Raw genomic sequence first — 18625 nt, forward strand, 5'->3', positions numbered from 1 at the left:
ATTTTTCATAACTTCCAAGAGCAACTCAGTGTGGTTTTCTCCATTTCGCAGATTAAAGTCTCTGGCACACAAGGTGGCATGCCCCGAGGTCATCAATTGTTTTAATGCCCATTAATTAATATTTATTGAACCACTACCTTGGGCTCCTCCACCACATCCACCCACCCGGATAAGCAGCATCAATGGCCAGGCCTTATGAACCACACTCTGCCCTCGGACTTCAAAAACCTGTGGCTGCTGTCAGCATCAAACACCAGAATCCGGGGCTAGTGCAGCGGCCCATGAAGGTGCCCGGGGCCTGGGCGCCGCCCTCCTCCCTTCTCCCAAACTCGAAGGCTGAACACACAGGCATTCTCTTCTGGCTCCTGTCACATTATGTCAACTGCAGAGGCCTTTTGCTGCTGTTCTATCCGTGAAATGCAAGGCTTCATGTAAGGGAGTTGAAGTTCTGAAAGTGCCATGCTGCTCCAGCTGGGGGGTGGTGGGGGGTGATGTGACCAAAGCAACATTTCCTGAGCAGAGCTCTCATTGAAAGAATGAATCCTGGCTTACAGGTGACTCTTTCACCTCCTCCTCCTGACAGCAAAATATCACCTTTAGGTTCATTTACTGTAAGTCTTCCTTTTCTAGGTTCTTCCTGTAAGTGCGACATCCTGGTAATGTTAATCTACTGAACCCCAAAATCTTTGTGTAAATGAATTCCTCACCATATGGGAAAAGAGGGATGCTGAGACTCTGAGCCCCCAGGAGCATCAGGGGAGGAAAAACAAAAAATCAGACATTTCATCCTCTCCAATTTTGTTGTCTGTTCCTTCACTTGCACTAACGGATATAATTGTTAGAGCTGATGCATGTTCTTTTTGCAAGCTGAACTGGTAACGTAGCCACAGTCCATATTTTAAGTGATCTGACTATTCTGAAAAGAACTTAAATTGTATTTTCGTTGTAAAGAATTTGGACAAATGTGCTAAAATATCCTCTACTCTATGCAGTGACAATACAAATAAAAAAAAAAGTAAAACAGCTTAGGCTTCCAATTGTGAAACATATTTCCCCACTGCATTGCTATTTTAGTCATGCGTATTTGAGTATATTGTCGCGGCTATTGCAAAATATCTTTCTAACTGAAATTACATCACTGTACATAATGGAAATTAAAAAACAAAGATTGTCTTTCAAAAGGTCAAAATGAAACCTACTGTTTGGAAAAAATCCTTTTTCACAGGTACTGTGGTCTTCCTTAAACATTTTCAGATCGCACCTGTTCAATAGTATTTTTGCAATTAATAAATCCACACCTGCCAAAATGTGAAAAATCACAAGCATATGGATAATTACTTACAAGCAAACAGAAAGCACTTGAAATAGGAGATTCCCAAGTTTTTAAAATATTCTAATTTAGCACAACTAAAGCTATTTAAAAACCATAGGAATAAAAAATTTCAGAACAATTTTCCTATTTCAAGAAAAGGAAACTATTTTTTAGATTTCAGGGCATCTTTATTTAAATGTGTTTTGAAAGCCAACTGGTATTTCTTTAGCTAGCAAAAAGAATGGCTTTTAATAAGCCCTTCCTTTTGCAGTGCCACTGTCTGCCTGATTAAGTTTTCCTAATAAAACTAATCTTATTAATATGTTGGCATGTGAACTCATTATTTTTCTGTTGTTAAAAGCCAACTTGTGGTTCGCTTTTACTCTTTCAAATACAATTAGCAAAGCTCTCCAGTGCCTGAAAGGGCCCTTTCATTTGGACAAATTATTCCCTGGCTGGCTTTAAAGAAAGGGGGTGAGGACAAAAAGGGGAGATGGCCGGGCAAAAGGGGGAGGGTCTCCTCTATTCTGATGCATCCTTGGCAGACACAAAAGCTCGCCTGTGCACAATCTCACCAGAAGTGGGGCAAACACGGCTTGCATCCATCAGCTGCATTTTTTTCTTTTACTGAAGGGCGAACTTTTAAAAATCTCGGTAAAAGTATACAGAGTCCATTAAATGATATTATGTTAAGACAAGAGGGAGTGAAGTGCCTGGCCAAGATTTTATTGATGACCTGATAACTTTTCAACTGATGTCACCTCCCACTCTGTTCCTGTGCAAAACCAGTGTCAAAATACAAGCTGGTTTAGACAGCTTTACTGCTAGGCCATCCCCTCATTGAAGGAAATGAGAGTGTTGTTTTTCAACATTTTGGACTTTCCAAAATGTAATGTGTGGCCTATCTAAACAATGATTTATTAAACCTGTCTCTGTTCAAATACCTTGGCTAGATAAATCGGCTGCTCCCCAGGCTCCCATTTCATTTTTGAGTGTCAGAGGGAAACGTGGGAGAGAGTCAGTGCCCAGATACACATCCCACCTCCCTAACAATACTGCTGTGCATCAAACACTGCCGGAATATTTGTTTAATTAGTTAAATTTTCAACTTTTAAATAAGGAGAAAAAACAAGCTATGGGTGGCCCGCTAACCTCAAACGAGCAAATATTCAAGGTTATAAAATCACCCCCTGCTCAGAATACCTGGTTAGAAATGAAAACAGCATTTACCAAATTCTACCCCAAGTCAAGAACAGAGGTGGCATTAAGAAGCTTGAAACTGAATTTGAAAGCCAAAGCACTAAGGATGCAGCATTATTTCATTAAAAAATGGACTCTATACATCCTTTATAACTAGAACACCCTTTCTTAAAAACAAAAAGCCATTTCTGAGGTTAACTGGAGAAATACTAAAAAACAGTTCTGGTCCATTCTTAAAAACTAGGCTCTAATTTTGCGCTTGCAAAAGTACACTTGCAGCTGTATCTTTGCTAGTGCAAATTGAACACAAAACACTGCAATTACTTACGTATGCAGAGAGGAGTTCTGTGAATACAAACACGTGCCATAGAATGGCAACCACTTCAAACCTAAAGAAAAGTTGGTCTCTTGTTTTTAAAAACTACAGTAATAAAAATTTCCAAGAGACTTTTCTGAGGTATTGTCGCAAGCAGCAGCATAGTGCATTGTAATAAAAGTCTCCTAAAAGGGGATTGTTTGGAAGGGGTGTGTGTGTGATGATTGTTACACTGTGATTTTTCAGTAAGGGATACATACCTTCCAACCCAGATACAGACAATGAAAGGCAGCCTCTAAATTAAGACTAAAGTCAGAAAAACACTTTCGATACATATTAACAGAAACCCGGGGATGGGAAAGCTCCTTGACGCGGTAGCCCGAATCTCTGGTTTTACAATAGAGGAAGCCTCAAGAGGTAAAGGGACCTGGCCAACGGCTGTCTCTGCCCAAGGCCACTGCCCTAGTCCATGGTCAGGAAATCTGCCTTCTCTCCTACAGCTCTTTCCCAGCTGGATTGCATTTGGCTCTAGAATAATGCTGTCTGCAATACTGGAGATTACCAGGGGTTGGATCACATTCAGAGGAGACAGTCCCTGCTTTGGAAGGTAACTGAGCCCCACAATGGGGACATCTTAACATGTTTAATGTCTTTAAATGCTTTTTAACTTGTTTTTCAGAGTATTTTGTTTTACAATAAGAGAGTCCTAACAGATTCTAGAAAGAAAGGGTTTTAAACCCTTGCCACTGCATTGTAATAAATTACAAATAACCTACCAGGATGCAAACAGCCCCCGTTATTGTCATTTAAATATCCCATCTTTTAACCTTAAAAGTCCACTTGGCTTTTAAAACATCTACTTTAAAACCTAAACGTCTACTCTGACTGGCCAAAGGATCCCTAGTTGATGTTCCTGTATACGTACAAAAGAATCATTTTCAAGTGAAGCTGGTATATAAGTTATATTAGAGGAGTTTAGCCCTAGACATAAAGTAAAAAAAAAAAAAAAAAAAATTCATACACCAGTATAATAAACCTGTAAAAGAACAACCCTTTCCTTAGTATTACTGTTGATGTGTGTTGTTTGTGTATAGTTGTTTTTAAAGAATCATAGAAGGTAAGCATGTCTGTGAGGGTGAGAAAGTGAGCACTAAGCTATTAAGTCAAGAAAAAGTAGCCACTAGAAGGGAAACTAGAACCAAACAGGAATTTCTAAAGGAGCTACAGCATTGGGGACCAAAAGAAACATGATAGATCCCTCTCTCAAACACACACAACTCTCTTCCTTGCTTTAAATATAGCAAGATTACTCACCCACACCTGTCACTACCAAAAACAAACAAACAAACACACAAAACAGGATGGCATTGCCATCTTTGAACATTTGCGTAGTCCTGAGATTCAACAATCCAAGGAGACTTCTGGAAAAACACAAAGTCCCTCCAAAATCCTTACCAAAAAAAAAAAAAACCATTACAAGATTTTTTTAAGGTGCAAACTTCTAAGTGGAAAGAGTGCAGGAAGGAAAGAGTAGATGAGAAACATCAACAAAATTTTGAAAGCTAGAAAGGGGTGACTAACACAACAGACTCAAAAAACTAAAGCTAGAGTGTGCACAGGAACAGAGCAGGGAGCTCCACTAGAAAACAAAGAATTCTTGTAAAGAGATTCTAGAATTGGAGACACTAGTTATCTCTGGAGGCAGGGATGCCATACAACTGAAAATGGCAGGATTAGGTGAAAGTCTGTACAGATCACCTCAAGTCAGATGAACCCATCCCTCCCCCAGCCACCGCCAAACCTTACCCAGAGAAGAAATTATCCCTTTCTATCCAGGCAGAAAACAGGTTTATCGGCTGAAAGTGTTGATACACAAAAAATATCTGAACAGGAAGATATCAGACACAGCTGGAGTCCCAGTGACCATAAAACTGAAAGTGAGGTTTAAGTGAAAATTCTACAATCCTAGAGGTGAGGCTTCCCCACCATGGTCTCCCAGAATGTACAGAAGCCTTATGACTCTCAGGAAGGGATTTGGAGGAGAATTCTTTAGCTAACTCGATAAGCCTAAGAGAAACAACCTCCAGCTAATCATATTTGGGATAACCCTTTGAAAAAGCTAGCTCAATATCTTATCACCTTACAATAATATCTACCTCTAAACAAGTTCTCATGCACACAGAGCTTCTAGATAGCCTCTTTCATGGATCACCCTTAAATGTAAATAGCTAAGGATTACCAATAGTTTAAGAAAACCTTGTAATATGAAAGAGAAAGAAATCAAAAGTAATATTTTTAAAGGAATTTGAAATAAGTAATGAAGAAAGTAAAAGAAAACTTACAAAAAACAACTTGTTTCAACAAAAGATACCAGAATTACAAAAATCACCTGTTTTATGTTCCCTTAGAAAATATTCTAATTACTAAATGATGACAGTCTACCAATTATAAATGGATAAGTTAAAATGTGAAACTTCAGATAAGTTAAAATGTGAAATAAGTGTACTCTAGAACTGATGAAAGGGTATATACAGAAAGATAAGATATTAAATCCAGGAAACAATAGAAGAGTACTATTTTTTAGAAAGAGAGGTACTCAGATAATAAGAGAGAGCTCTTAGAAATTATAACTATGATAGCAAAATTTAAAAATTCAATGGGAAGTTTGGAAAATAAAGTTGAGGCAATCTCTCAGAAAGGAAAAGAAAAAGGCAGAGTTGAAAATGACAGAAAAAATTGGAGAATCAACTGAAAAGAGCTGACATCCAACTTTAAAATTCTGGAAAGAGCAAAGTGACGAGCACAAAGATTTTATAAGACCCACACCAAGACACATCATTGTGAAACAGCAGAGCACCAGTGAGCCAATTGTCTGCCTGTGGCCTCCAATTCATTTTCCCTCCCTACATCTGCTTTGCTCTGCTCTGTATCATAGGAGGATAATTCTTCCAGGCTGCATAGCCCTGTCAGCTGACTTCTGGTTGGTTCAGCCAACAGGAAGCACTGGTGGAAAAGTCAGGAAGAAGGGAAAAGCCAGGATATTTCTTCCTCTCTCCCATCTCGCCTTAGGTAGCAACCATCTCTGGCAAAGGATGTATTTCTTCCATGCGTCTAGCTCCTGTGACCAGCCCTAACTCTTTGGCCCCTCTTTGGTATAACTATTTCTCTCCTGGTCTTGCTAGCTCTGGAAGTAGTAATAGCTCTTGCTGTTGCAGTTTCTGGTTTGCCTTACTATTCCACTTGGCATTTCAGCTTTTCCTACACCTTAAATTTAGCTTCTCCTATTAAACTCCTTCTGTTGAATTACCTAGTTTTTCTTGACCAGACCCTGATTAAACAATCGACAACAACTAAAGGCTTCTAGAGGTAGAGGGAGGAAAAAGTGACATGAAAAGGATAAATAATCAGAATGGTAACACCAAAAGCTGCAAAACAATAGAGCAATGATATCAAAATTTGAGGGAAAATTAATCTTCAAACCAAAATTTTATACCCAGCTAAATAATCGATTATATAAAACAATAAAACAAAATGTTTTCTGATATTCAAAGTCTCAAAAGATTTCCACTCATACCACCTTCTCCCTCAAAACTAGAATAAAATTCAACTAAGAAGATTTGACATCCAAGAAAAAGGAGAACAAATACAGGAAAAAACTGAAGGACATTTCCAGTTTGATAGTAAAGGAAGCAATTACTCTAAACTGGAGCAGAAAAACAAGGAACTGAAAAAGAAAAATCAATACCATCCTTATAGGTAATGAGAATGAAATAGTGAGAACTACATGGAAGCAAATAAAAAAACAAGAAAATTATTAACTTCAGAGGAAAAGGGCTATACAGGAAAGGAAATGTAATCATAAAATACCACATGTTTCTGCTACCTGGTTCAATATTATACAGTCATAATAATAACTCCGAATATGGGGGGGTAGCTTTTCTTCAATTTTTTTTTAAGAATGTACCTTTAACTAAAAACTATGTTATAAAATACTGGAAGAATGGAAGGATGGAAGGAAAAGTAGTATTTGTAGAAAAAGTGTGTAAATTTCTTTCCATTTTAGAAAATAATGAGATATCAAATTTTTCATATCAAAGACAGCAGTATAAATAAGCTATTTTAAAAATATAGAGGGAAACAGCAGAAGAAGCCAATAAAAACATTAAGGATTATTGCCTCTAAGGGATGGGAGTCAGGAGTAGAGAAGAACAGGACACTGCTGTTTGTCCATAACTCTTACAGTACCATGAATTTATTTTTAATTCAGTCGGGTTCTTTTTTCATTTGTTGTATTCAATCTAGAAAGCCCTGTATTACTTTGGTTTCAACAACAACAACATCAGGGGAAGAAGGTGAGCTTCACCCAAAGGCAGAGCCAACTGTTCATGAGGCCAGCCAGTGAATGGGCCGCAGAAGTGCCAAACACAATAGGGAGAATGGGGCAAGGCCAAGAGTGGGATTTACACGACTGAAAAGTCAGACAGGCTGCCAGAGGGGAAAAGATGTCTCCAGCCCTGGCTCAGTCTAAATTGAGAAATAGTAGCAAGGACAAATTTAAGTCTACCTCTTAAAGTCATAATATGAAAACACTAGGAACTAGAAAGACTAGACTGACTCTCTAGTCCAAAATGAAGGAAGGAAGGAATGACCTAGTATCTCTTTCATCTCAGCAATAAACTAATGGTTTTAGAAATTAAAATTAGGAAATACTCAAACATTTAGGTGTTTCTTCATTTTCTTCCAGGGGAGTGATTTTTCAATGCAGTTGCACATGCACAATGTTATGCCCTACCCATGAGAATACACAGGGCTTCTGACAATAACTGGGCAAATGGAATGCTGACTAGCCATCGTCTAGTTCAATGACTCTTACTTTCTTGTGACACTTTTTTGTGACATTCTTCACCCCATTAAGAATCAGGTGAAGGGTCCTGGCCCCTCTCTCTAGAAACATACACCTACTCCCTAGTACTTCCTTCCTTTTCCTGCACCCTGCACGCTATTCCCTAGATCATCACCTAAAAATACTAGGACCATGGATATTTTCACATATACACCACACAGGGTCTGCTACAAGATAAACTGTCCACACCTCTGTGAGTACTGTCAGTGTACCAGAATGCTTTACGTTGTGGTGCATAATGTTTTATAACCATGTTAGCATAGAGATGCAGCTCTGGTGGGCTTCCAGAGCTCATGGCCATGGATATACCTGCTTCAGTATTTTTAGGGAAAGAGGACCTCACCCCAGGTAGGACCACTGCAGGGTCACAGATCAAGCTCACAACCATGATATCTGGAGAACTCAGTAAACAGCATCTCATGATCTAGAAAATAATGATTTACACTGCAGAAGAAAACAAGGAAAACAGGTTGCTGCAGATGAAGAGACAGACTACTAGCCAGATTTTGTCAAGCGTGTAAAAGAGTAAAGAGAAATTGATATCTTAAAAGAGCGTATTTGGGCAGGCAGGGTGCAGGAAAAGGAAGGAAGTACTTCAGCCTGTGTTGCCTGCCAGGCTCACTTGTAGGGCCTGAGACACTTAATCTTCAGGTCATGGGTTCACCTCCATGTTGGGCACGTTGTTAATAAAGGGGTCAGACTGATGTAGTGGAAAAAGAAAGTCATTGAAGCAGGAGTCAGGGGATGCAACTAATCTTGGCTTGGCTACCACACAGTGCATTCTAAAACCAAATGCCAGGGCTCTAGAATTGCAACCACTCACACGGCAAAGGCCAAACACCCATTAAGATACCCTTGAGTGAGATCCACTGCCCATGCGGCTCCACCAGAAAAGGCCAAGCAGGCACTTTCCAAACACTTGTCTGAGCCAAGGTGGGAGCCCCTCTGATACTTGGGGGCCTCTCCAGTGGAGTCTTACTTCTAACTTTAGGTTTCTGATGATTCTCAGAGAATCTTCAGAATCCCCATTATGAAAACCCATTACTATCCCCCAATACCATCTCCTACAGCGTAAGTGAAACTGACTCCTCATTTTGTGGACTGAACAAGGTCTAGGTACAGGGTTCCATCACCACCCAACATTGTTATATTGAGTGAAGCGTACTAGTTACTTCTGGAAAGGTCACCTCACCTGCCTGGGCCTCAGTGTCTACCTTTCCATCACTGTGATGAGAGTAGGTCGGATTTGATGTTCTCTGGTTTAATGATAACTAAAATCATAAGCATGACAATAAAAGTTTACATTTATTGGCTGCTTCCTTTGTACCAAGCACACAACAAAGGGAGGCAAGAATGAACAGAAATAGTTCCTCCTCTCACAGGGGTTACAGTCTGGTAGAAGAGGCCAGATTTAATTAGAAAAGCCCACACATAGCTAGAGGCTATGATGGAAAGGATCAGAGTGCCTTAAGATAGTGTGGAGTGTCAGGAAAGACATGTCCTGAGAAGGTGGTATCTGAGTTGAGATCTAAAGGGTAAATAGGAGTAATAGGGACCACAGACATGCAGAAGCATCATATACACTGGTATGGAGTATAAGAAACGAAAGTAAGAGAAATAATAGCTATTGTCCATTGAATATTTACTAAGCGCCTGGAATTGTGTTAAATATTATTTATATACAATTCTTTAGTTCTCTCAACAGCCTTGTCAGTTAAAAATTATTATCCTCATTTTATAGTCAGTAAACTAAGGCACAGAGTTTCAGAAATGTGCCCACGCTAAGAACAGTAAGAGGCAGAGGCAGGTCTACAAAACCCCAAGGCCACATATTTTAACCATCAAGCTGCACTGTCTCCAGTAATGGCCCCTGGGCTCTACTAAAACATGATGTATCAGAATGGAACAGGTCTCCATTAGCTTCACTAGTAAAAGGACAAATGTACTTTAAAAATATTTGTCAGTTAAGTGGCTGACTTGATTTTGGCCTAGATCATGATCTCAGGGTGCTGAGATTGAGCCCCATGTCATGGGGCTCTGTGCTCAGCGGGGAATATGCTTGATATTCTCTCCCTCCTCTTCTCCTTCTGCCCCTCCCCCCACCTGCACGTGTTCTCTCTTTCTCTTTCCAAAATAAATAAATAAATATTTTAATATATATATTTTATATTTTTATGTTACCTGTAAGAATGGTGAAAACATCATCCTAAAGACATGTACTAAGAACTAGACCATTACAGTCCATGCAACAGATACAGCTCCAATGATAGCCCTGCCCTAAGCAGTCTGATTTTCTATCACGCCACACACATGCACCCACCAAACTACCCACCACAGATGAGGAAAACAGGAGTAGATATTTGACCCAGAGATGCTAATGTAGAGGTTTCCAATAAATAGCCTCTGAGATGATGCAGCTGAAGAAGCTGTACCCAGGCAAACATGCATAGGTTCAACCATAATCTTACTCCCCACAATTTGACTTGGGAAATAAAGAAGCTCAAAGTCTTGAAGTATACAGAAACCAGAGTTATGCCTGGAGTGCAGACATTGTTAACATAGAAAAATCTAGTAATGAAAATGATGTTTAAAAGATACAAACTTCCAGTTATATGATAAATAACTTCTGGAAATCTAATGTACACTATGATAGCTATAGTTAATACTATATTGTATATTTGAAAGGTGCCAAGATAGTAGATTATAAAACTTCTCATCACAAGAAAAAAATGTTTTGTAACTATGCAAGGTGATGGAGGTTAACTAAACTTACTGTGGTAAGCACTGTGCCATATATACATATATAAAATATTAATTTATATGATATATGTCAATTTTATCTCTATAAAATTGGAAGAGAGAAAAATCTAGTAGTGCGACTTAGCACATTATAACAGAATTAAGAAAAAAATCATCTGATTATCTCATTAGATACAGAAAAGGCATTTAATGAATTTCAAACACCCCAATCTACATAGATGATAAAATTGCGTAGAACTTAATATGCACACTCTATGCGCACACACACACACACACACACACACAGGTCAATGCATTGTATCAGTATCAATATCTGTATTGTGATCATATACATAATTTTCCAAAATGTTACCGATGGGGAAAATTGGGCAATATATACAACCAATCTCTTTGTACTGCATCTTAAAACTGCAAGTATCTCAATTTTAAAAATTCAGTTTTAAAAAGAGAGGCCAAGAGGTAGAGATGGGGGAAAAAAGGGTGGGGTAAAGGAAAAGAAAATCAATTTTATGGAAACAAAATTGCATTAATCCATCAAAATTTGAAATCAAAATCTTTGAATTCAAAATTTTGAAATCAAAATTTGAAATCAAAATTACTATAGTAATTTCATTTAAAAAATCAGAGCCACTCAACTTCTCAATGTTTCAGTATAGACTGACAAAAGTTTAAAGTTTCAAATTTTTGCATTTTGAGACGATCAGAACCTTTTCAAGGCTGCTACCAACATGCTAAATATGATGAGTGCAGTACAACACATATGACATAGTGTCAGGGATATATTACAATTCACAGTGCCTATGATAAAAACCTGTGTCCAAAGTCTTTCCTTAAATTACACTATATAAACTTCAATACTTGTGCTATTTTTGTTTCAGTTATTCTAATAAAAGATGCAATTGTGCCAAAACAAAACAAAACTTCACCAACAAAGAATAGAAGGGAACTTCCATAATCTAACAAGGACTCTCCCCAAAATTCCACACTAAAACATTATGCTAAAATGATGATATGAATAGATATGAGATGTTATGTGTTCTTCATACTAAAGTTAAAAACAAGGCAAGGTTGCCCACTATCACTGCTTATATTTAATACTGTACTGGGATCCTAGCCAGTGCCATTAAAAGTTTTAATTTAATTAGTTATACTTAATTTAATGAAGTATACTTTTAATTAGGCATACCTAGGAAAAGAAAAGAAACAAAACTGCCACTAATCACAAGTCATGTGATTGTTTAGAAAATGAGTGGTAAACTTTAGAACTCATAAGGGAGTCCACCAAAGTTGCTGGATTTGAAATCAGTACCAGAGGCTGAAAAGCCCATGATGAGTGTCATGAACTGAAGTTCTAAATAAGTAGATAAGAAAACCCGTTAGTACAAAGAAGAGAAGAAAAGACCTTTACAAAAGAGCTGAGTCCTAGAATGAAGACCACCAAGCCTTGCTAGCTGTGTTAAGCATCTCCTGCTGCGTTAGATCAAGGTCTAGCACCTATGATTCCCAGCTACAGCAGCTCCCGGGTCTTTGACTCCCCTATCTCCCTCTTCCACAATACTCACCACAACCTCCTGTCTAAACTAACCCAATGAAAAAAAAAGAAAAAAATAAATAAATAAATAAACTAACCCAATGAACATCTGCAACTGGCGCTCAAAAGAGCCCAACCAGAACACACATAACATATGCTGGGGCACCTGGGTGGTTCAGTCAGTTAAGCATCTGACTCTTGATTTCAGCTCAGGTCATGATCTCAGGATTATGAGATCCAGCCCCTTGCCAGGCCTCTGTGCTGAGCAGGGAGTCTGCTTTAGAGTCTCTCTCTCTCCCTCCTCCTCCGTCTCTCCCGACCCCTGCTTGCTCTCAAGCGCTCTCTCTAAAAATAAATAAATCTTTAAAAAACACATAAAATATGAAGAGTAGACACATGTTCAAAATTGGCATAAATTCTTATAAGCTCTAATTTCTACCTAAAATTATAATTCTTATTTACTTATAAAGTCATTTTTAATGATCCCATCATCAGAGAGAAACAATATTGTAATCAACTACACCTAATCTCTAAAGCACTTGGCTTGGAAAATATTATGGATCTTTCCAGTAGGTACAGAGGAACATACTTCTTTTGTCCAAGAAACATGATTATGTGGAACAGCCTCTATTTTAATACTTGAACTTCAACAGCCTCAGGTAGGAGGCCAAACAAAAATGTTCAGTGCTTTTATGTTCTTTGCTATTCCTGAGGCAAAGGACTTGGATGATGACAATACTGTCACAGGTTTCCTCAAACTTGGGCTCTATTGCAGAAGCTCTACTTCTTTCATGATTCAGAACCCACTGTCCAATATGGTAGCCACTAGTCATATATGGCTACTGAGCATTTGAACAGAATTAGATATGTTGTAAGGCTAAAATACACACTGGATTTCAAAGACTTTACATAATAAAAAGAATTTATAATCTCCTCCATAGTTTTTACGTTGATTAAATGTTGAAAGAACATTATATATTTAAATTTATATTTAAATAAAATGTGTTATTCAAATTAATTAACTTCACCTGGTTATTTTAACTTTTTAAAAATGTAACTACTAGAAATTTTAAATTACATCTGTGGCATATATATATATATATATATATATACATATATATATAACATATATACATACAGACACACACACACTGGGCAGTACTGATTTAGAAAGTCAAAAGGTATTTTTTTTTTATTTTTTTATTTATTTATGATAGAGAGAGAGAGAGAGAGAGAGGCAGAGACACAGGCAGAGGGAGAAGCAGGCTCCATGTACCGGGAGCCCGATGCGGGACTCGATCCCGGGTCTCCAGGATCGCGCCCTGGGCCAAAGGCAGGCGCTGAACCACTGCGCCACCCAGGGATCTACAAAAGGTATTTTAAATGATATGTGTATTACATGTAACATTTAAGACATGAATAAATAGGCTTTTAAGACCCTTTTTATATCTTTTGATAGCAAATTCTTATAAAGACAGGTGTAATATAACAATAGTATAAAAGAGGCATTTTTATTGAGCTCCAACTTTTTGATGGAGCTAACACAATGCTTCAGATAGAATTATCAGTAATCCTCCCTACAGGGAGGAGTAGTTTGGACCAGGGAGATTGTGTAATTTGCCCTAGATCACACAGCTAAGTGTTAGATTCAGGCTCTGAATGTAGGTCTGTCTGAGGCCAATGTCTGTAGCCAGTAATACTTCAAATAAAGAAATTGAGAGAGGTCCTGTTTGGAAGTGCCCAAGTGAAACTGGTCATACGAAAATGGCCATTATCCACTTCGGGCAAGAACTATCCAAAGTGATCTACCTATTGCTGAGAAGGTGTTCCTTTTCTGCTTTAGACACTGAGGAGTTAACAGTTTTGAAAATCAGCACACCAACCCAACCAGTCTGAGGAGTCCACTGCTCATCCTTCTCTGAGAAAAAATCTATAGGAGTAATGCAGAGTTTTGAGAAGCCACATAGCAAAGTGTGCCAGAGGCCTCAAAACAATGGTGTCAACCCTGGTATGGTCAGCTGTCTTTGGGGCCACCTCTTAGATGAGTTCCTTTGCTTGGTCCATAGTGTGTCCAAAGAATGTATCCGTAACAACAGCACTCATGGAGTGGGAAGATCTGGAATACCTGAGAAACATTACACTGCCATAAGAGAGAAAAGCAGACTCGCCAAAAAGATTGCCAGAAGGGACTTCTGAAATTCAAAACATCTCTGCCATCAGCTTTGGAAAAATTAAGCATGCAAAACTTTGGCACTCCATCATCCATCTTGTCCCCCAACACGCTCACAGCCAAATAGGCGATGGAAGTCTACGGACATCTGCTCAGCATTACCACAAGTACCCACAAAGAGCAATTTTCCCTCCTGCAGCAGTTGAAAAAGTGGGGTGGGGGTGGCTGGGGGTGCGGGAATAGGCCAGAAAAAAAAAACACACAGAAAGCTCAGTGACATTCAGACACGAACCTAGGAAGTCTTGAATGGTTCAGAGTGGGACACTGTCACCTCTGATTTAATTAGAAGACTGTTTTCAGGATGCTGAAGGTCCAGGCCCATAATCAAGCACTTACATAATCCTCCTCATTGAGTCCTTGTTTCTCAACAGAACTTTTCACCTCCATGGAAAACTTCTCAAACTCAGGCTTCACTGTCCTCAGTAGAGTGATTGTTTGGAGGGACGAGTATGCTTGCTTAGCTTCAAAGTCATGTTTGTCTCCTCTCTTCCACGAGCCATCTCCTACAGAGAAATAAAAATATTTATAATTCCAAGGCAGTCACCATAAAGGAACCATTCTCCCTCTTCGACTGCAGTGTGTCACTGCATGGTACTTTTGGCAGCTGGGGCAAGTGGTATTGTCATCGTTTTGCACTTGGATATAACCTGACAATGCCAAGATCCTCAAAGGAGAAAGCCTTGTGAACACGTGTTCTTTTGAAATGTGAGAGAGAAAGAAAAGCACGCTAGAGTTAACTGCCTTATAATAACCACGTAACTGTCATTTTCAGCCTCTGAGAACTGCAGCACTGCAGAAATAATTAGAAAGTTTTTACTCCTTTCCATTCACATTTTTTTTTAAATACCTACAATCAACTGTGGAGGTCAACCGAGTTGTTACGCTGGTACAATAAACCTGATGTTATGTGGATGTGGAATGACAGGAATGCCACGTATGACAACGGATATGCACAAGTATGATAAAGTTGGCGCTAGTCATAGAAAAAAGTTTGAGATTATTGATATTTTTTGAAATATTTCTGGAATCTCTTCAGAATGAAAGTAACTTAGGTGAACATGAGGACTTATCTCTCTCTCTCCAGTGCTGGCAACGTCATATAAAAATTATTTATTGGGCCATATCCATCAGTGCATCGATGGTGATAAAATAAAAATTGCTAACATTCATTGAGCACTATTATAATAACAAAGCTCTATTTATTGAACACTGCATATGTATAAACTCATTTAATCTTCACGAGAGTCTATGTTGGCAAATTGAATTTAAATAAAATATTTTTTTATATATTTTTTTAAAAACTCTTCACAAGACTCTGTGGTTCAGGTACATCATCCCCTTTCACAGATGGGGAAATAGAGGCATTGAGAAACTGAGTGCCCCTTGCCTCACAGTGCTCCCGTTCACAAAAGCAAAGGCAAATGATGTGCATAAGATATATTACTCTTCTCTTTATGATTTCATTTTTGAGGGCACACGTGGCCTGCAGGACCCCAAAACGAAATGTTTGGCAATGAACTGTTGTTTCTATCAATCATCATTATGATCCCTACAGATCTCTGGAATCACCTCTAAGAATTCAACCTGCTGGAGTCCAACATCAGAGTCATTTGTGCGCACCGAGCCCTAGTCCACGGCCGGACACCTGGAGCCCAGCGGCCGAGTAGTGAGGATGCTTGGGCTCCAGGGCATCCCTCTCCTCTTCCAGACAGAGCTTGGTGAAGCACTCCTATCAGTGCTTAAATCAGACAAATATCAGTGAACTACGTATGCCCCGCAAGGTTCTGTGATGGGCACCACGGTAGGCATTACGAATGTCTGGAACAGCCTCCGCCAGCCTCAAAAAAGGGATTCAGAGCCACCATGTAAATAGCTGAAGTTATGACAGGGTAACAGCTAGGTCACTCTGGGCAGGAGGCGCCGAAGCGTACAAAGAAGCAAGCAGAGGGTGTAGGAAGAGGCAAGGGAAGGAAGGAGGAGGCAGCATCCCGGGTCCTAAATGTGTGAACAGGATTTTAATAGAAGGACAGAAAGACGTAAAGGGGTGCTTGGCAGAGCCATTGCACAGGCAAAGGTGCAAATGTATACGACACCCAGTAGGCAGCTGGGAGCCCCAGTCCACAGCTCGAGAAGGGGCAGAGGCAAAAGCTTGTGTGTGGTGTTGTCTAACGATAATCCTCATAATAGCAACCATTTACTAATTGTTTCTATGTGCCAGGGAGCTGTTAAAAGATAAATAAGACAGAGCTGAGGACAGAATTCATTAAAGACTAGATCCATTCTAAATTTCAGGCCACTAAACCAAACTTGACAAAGTCCTCCTCCGTATGAAACCTCCCAAACACCAAGGAGGCGACCGCATGCAGGGCAGGCAGCGGTGCCTGTAGTGACCTCACTGCAGGTCCTGCCCTGAGCCAGGGGACAGCCAGCTGGGTGCTCGAGACACGGACGTGGCCTTTGTTGAGGAGCCAAATCCATTCACTAGGAAGACCTCCCCCCCAATTCTAAGAATGTCCAGAACATCTTCATCCCAAGGAGGAACCCGTTTCTTTTAAGCATGCAATCAAAATTTATTGATTCTTTATCATTGATTTGAGATATCAAGACAACAGGAGTGAGTTCTGCAGGCCAAGAGGGTCAGAGTTTCTTAGCTCTGGGAAAGAGTACTCTCCGGGTGCCTAAGAAAGAAAATACTTAACCCTACAGGGGCAGAATTAGAAAACACATACAGAACTGGAAACAGCAAGTATCTCACTTACTGAAATAGGAAAACACTTTTTTTCTGAAAGAAAAAAAAATACGATACAATACATCTGTCTACCGCAATCTAAAGGGTAATAACTTTGGAGTTTTGTCTCCTAGGAAAAAAAAAGGAAAACAGTAATGCTTAATAAATCTAATCCAAATTAAATACTTATCTGGTCACCACCATAATCAATCCCGTGACTGCCTGAGTTTGTGGGTGCCCCTTATTTTAACGTGTCAGTAACACTGCCCACACCCAGGCTGTTGAACACTGGAAAAGCAGAGTTGGCTTGGCATGATGCCCCATCAGTAGGGACAAATTTAATTCAGTAGACAACTGGGTGCCTCTGGAGATTTATGAGTGTAACAGAAGAATGACATGATCAGAATCACGCCTTGGGAAATAGCAGCAATGGATTCGCATGGGGAGACATGGAGGGTTCACAGCCACAGCCGTCCCGGCAAGAGGTTACGGGAGGCTATGCGAGGAAGTCACACTCCAAAAAGCCAAACGTGCTTTTCTGCATAGTTAGAACCACGAGCAAGTGTTCTTTTGCTCTTTCTTTCTTTCTTTTTTTTTTTTTTTTTTTGCATATGTGGGTGTGTGAATCTAGTGAATTTTCAATATTTACTGCTTTTAGAATCATAAGAAGAGGGAGAGCCCTTGAGAATGAAAGGAGAGGACAGTGCGAAGGAATCTCAAGACTCTACCAGAGTGAGGGAGTGAGGGACACCAGGAAGGGAGGCACATCGCTGGTGACGCCAGAGAGGAAAGCAAAAGGGGTTGTAATTAGAGGAAAGAGCAGAGCCAGATGGAGGAGGAGGGAAGTGATGTGGAAATGGTAATGATTTCAGTTAGGGTCACGGTCAATCCAAGGTGACCAACTCCAGAATGCCCAAGTGACAACACCGGGCTGGAGCTGGAAATAGTGGTGTGAAGCCAGAAAGAGGAGTGAGTGCTAGAGAGAGAGCTGGATGTCATTTCCAGATGGCCTCGAGTTAGACCAGGGCCTGACTGCACTGGATAAGAAAGAGAAGGGGGAAGGGCCGGGCACAGACACTTTGGGGATGGTGTTCCTAGTGGGCAGGAGGAGTATGAGGAGACAGAGAGGAGCTGACACGGAACCAAAGAATGCTGGGCCGACCAACACTAAGAAAACCTGGGTCTCCAGAAAGAAACTGGTGGAAACAATATGGAATGCTCTAGAGCTGTGCTGCCTAAGAGAGCAGCCACCAGCCACATGTGTGACTATTTAGATTTAAATTAACTAAAGTTAAGTACAATTTAGAATTCGGTTTCCCAGTCTCGCGTGCCACACGTTGGGTGCTCGGTAGCCACATGGGGCTGGTAGCCACCACCCTGGGCAGCACAGAACACAGTCAGCATCACAGAAAGGCCCATTGGACAGCACTGCTTTAGAGGCACGGAGAAGGCCGTCGGTGACCTTGATGATAACACTTGCAGAGTGGCGAGCACTAACGTCATATTCTTCCAGTGGTCCTGAGCACGAGATTAAGAAGAGGAAAAAGAAGTCTACTGAGTGAAAAGTAAGGAAGGTGACTCTTCGCAGTTGTTTCAGAAACGAGGAAAGTGAATTTGCTTTGTTTTGTATTAAACATCATGGAGC

General features: G+C 39.9%; 1 protein-coding gene across 2 annotated transcripts in view; it reads right to left on the reverse strand.

Moving 5' to 3' along the window:
* Positions 1-18625, reverse strand: part of NPR3 (natriuretic peptide receptor 3) — a 68829-nt gene that overhangs the window by 32345 nt on the left and 17859 nt on the right. For both annotated transcript variants that reach the window (XM_077896330.1, XM_077896329.1), the window contains exon 3: positions 14589-14755. In XM_077896330.1, coding sequence (XP_077752456.1) covers positions 14589-14755 — 167 coding nt within the window. The remainder of the gene's footprint in view (positions 1-14588; positions 14756-18625) is intronic.

Source organism: Canis aureus, chromosome 4, assembly GCF_053574225.1.
Source record: "Canis aureus isolate CA01 chromosome 4, VMU_Caureus_v.1.0, whole genome shotgun sequence".
In the NCBI taxonomy this organism is placed as follows: Eukaryota; Metazoa; Chordata; class Mammalia; order Carnivora; family Canidae; genus Canis; species Canis aureus.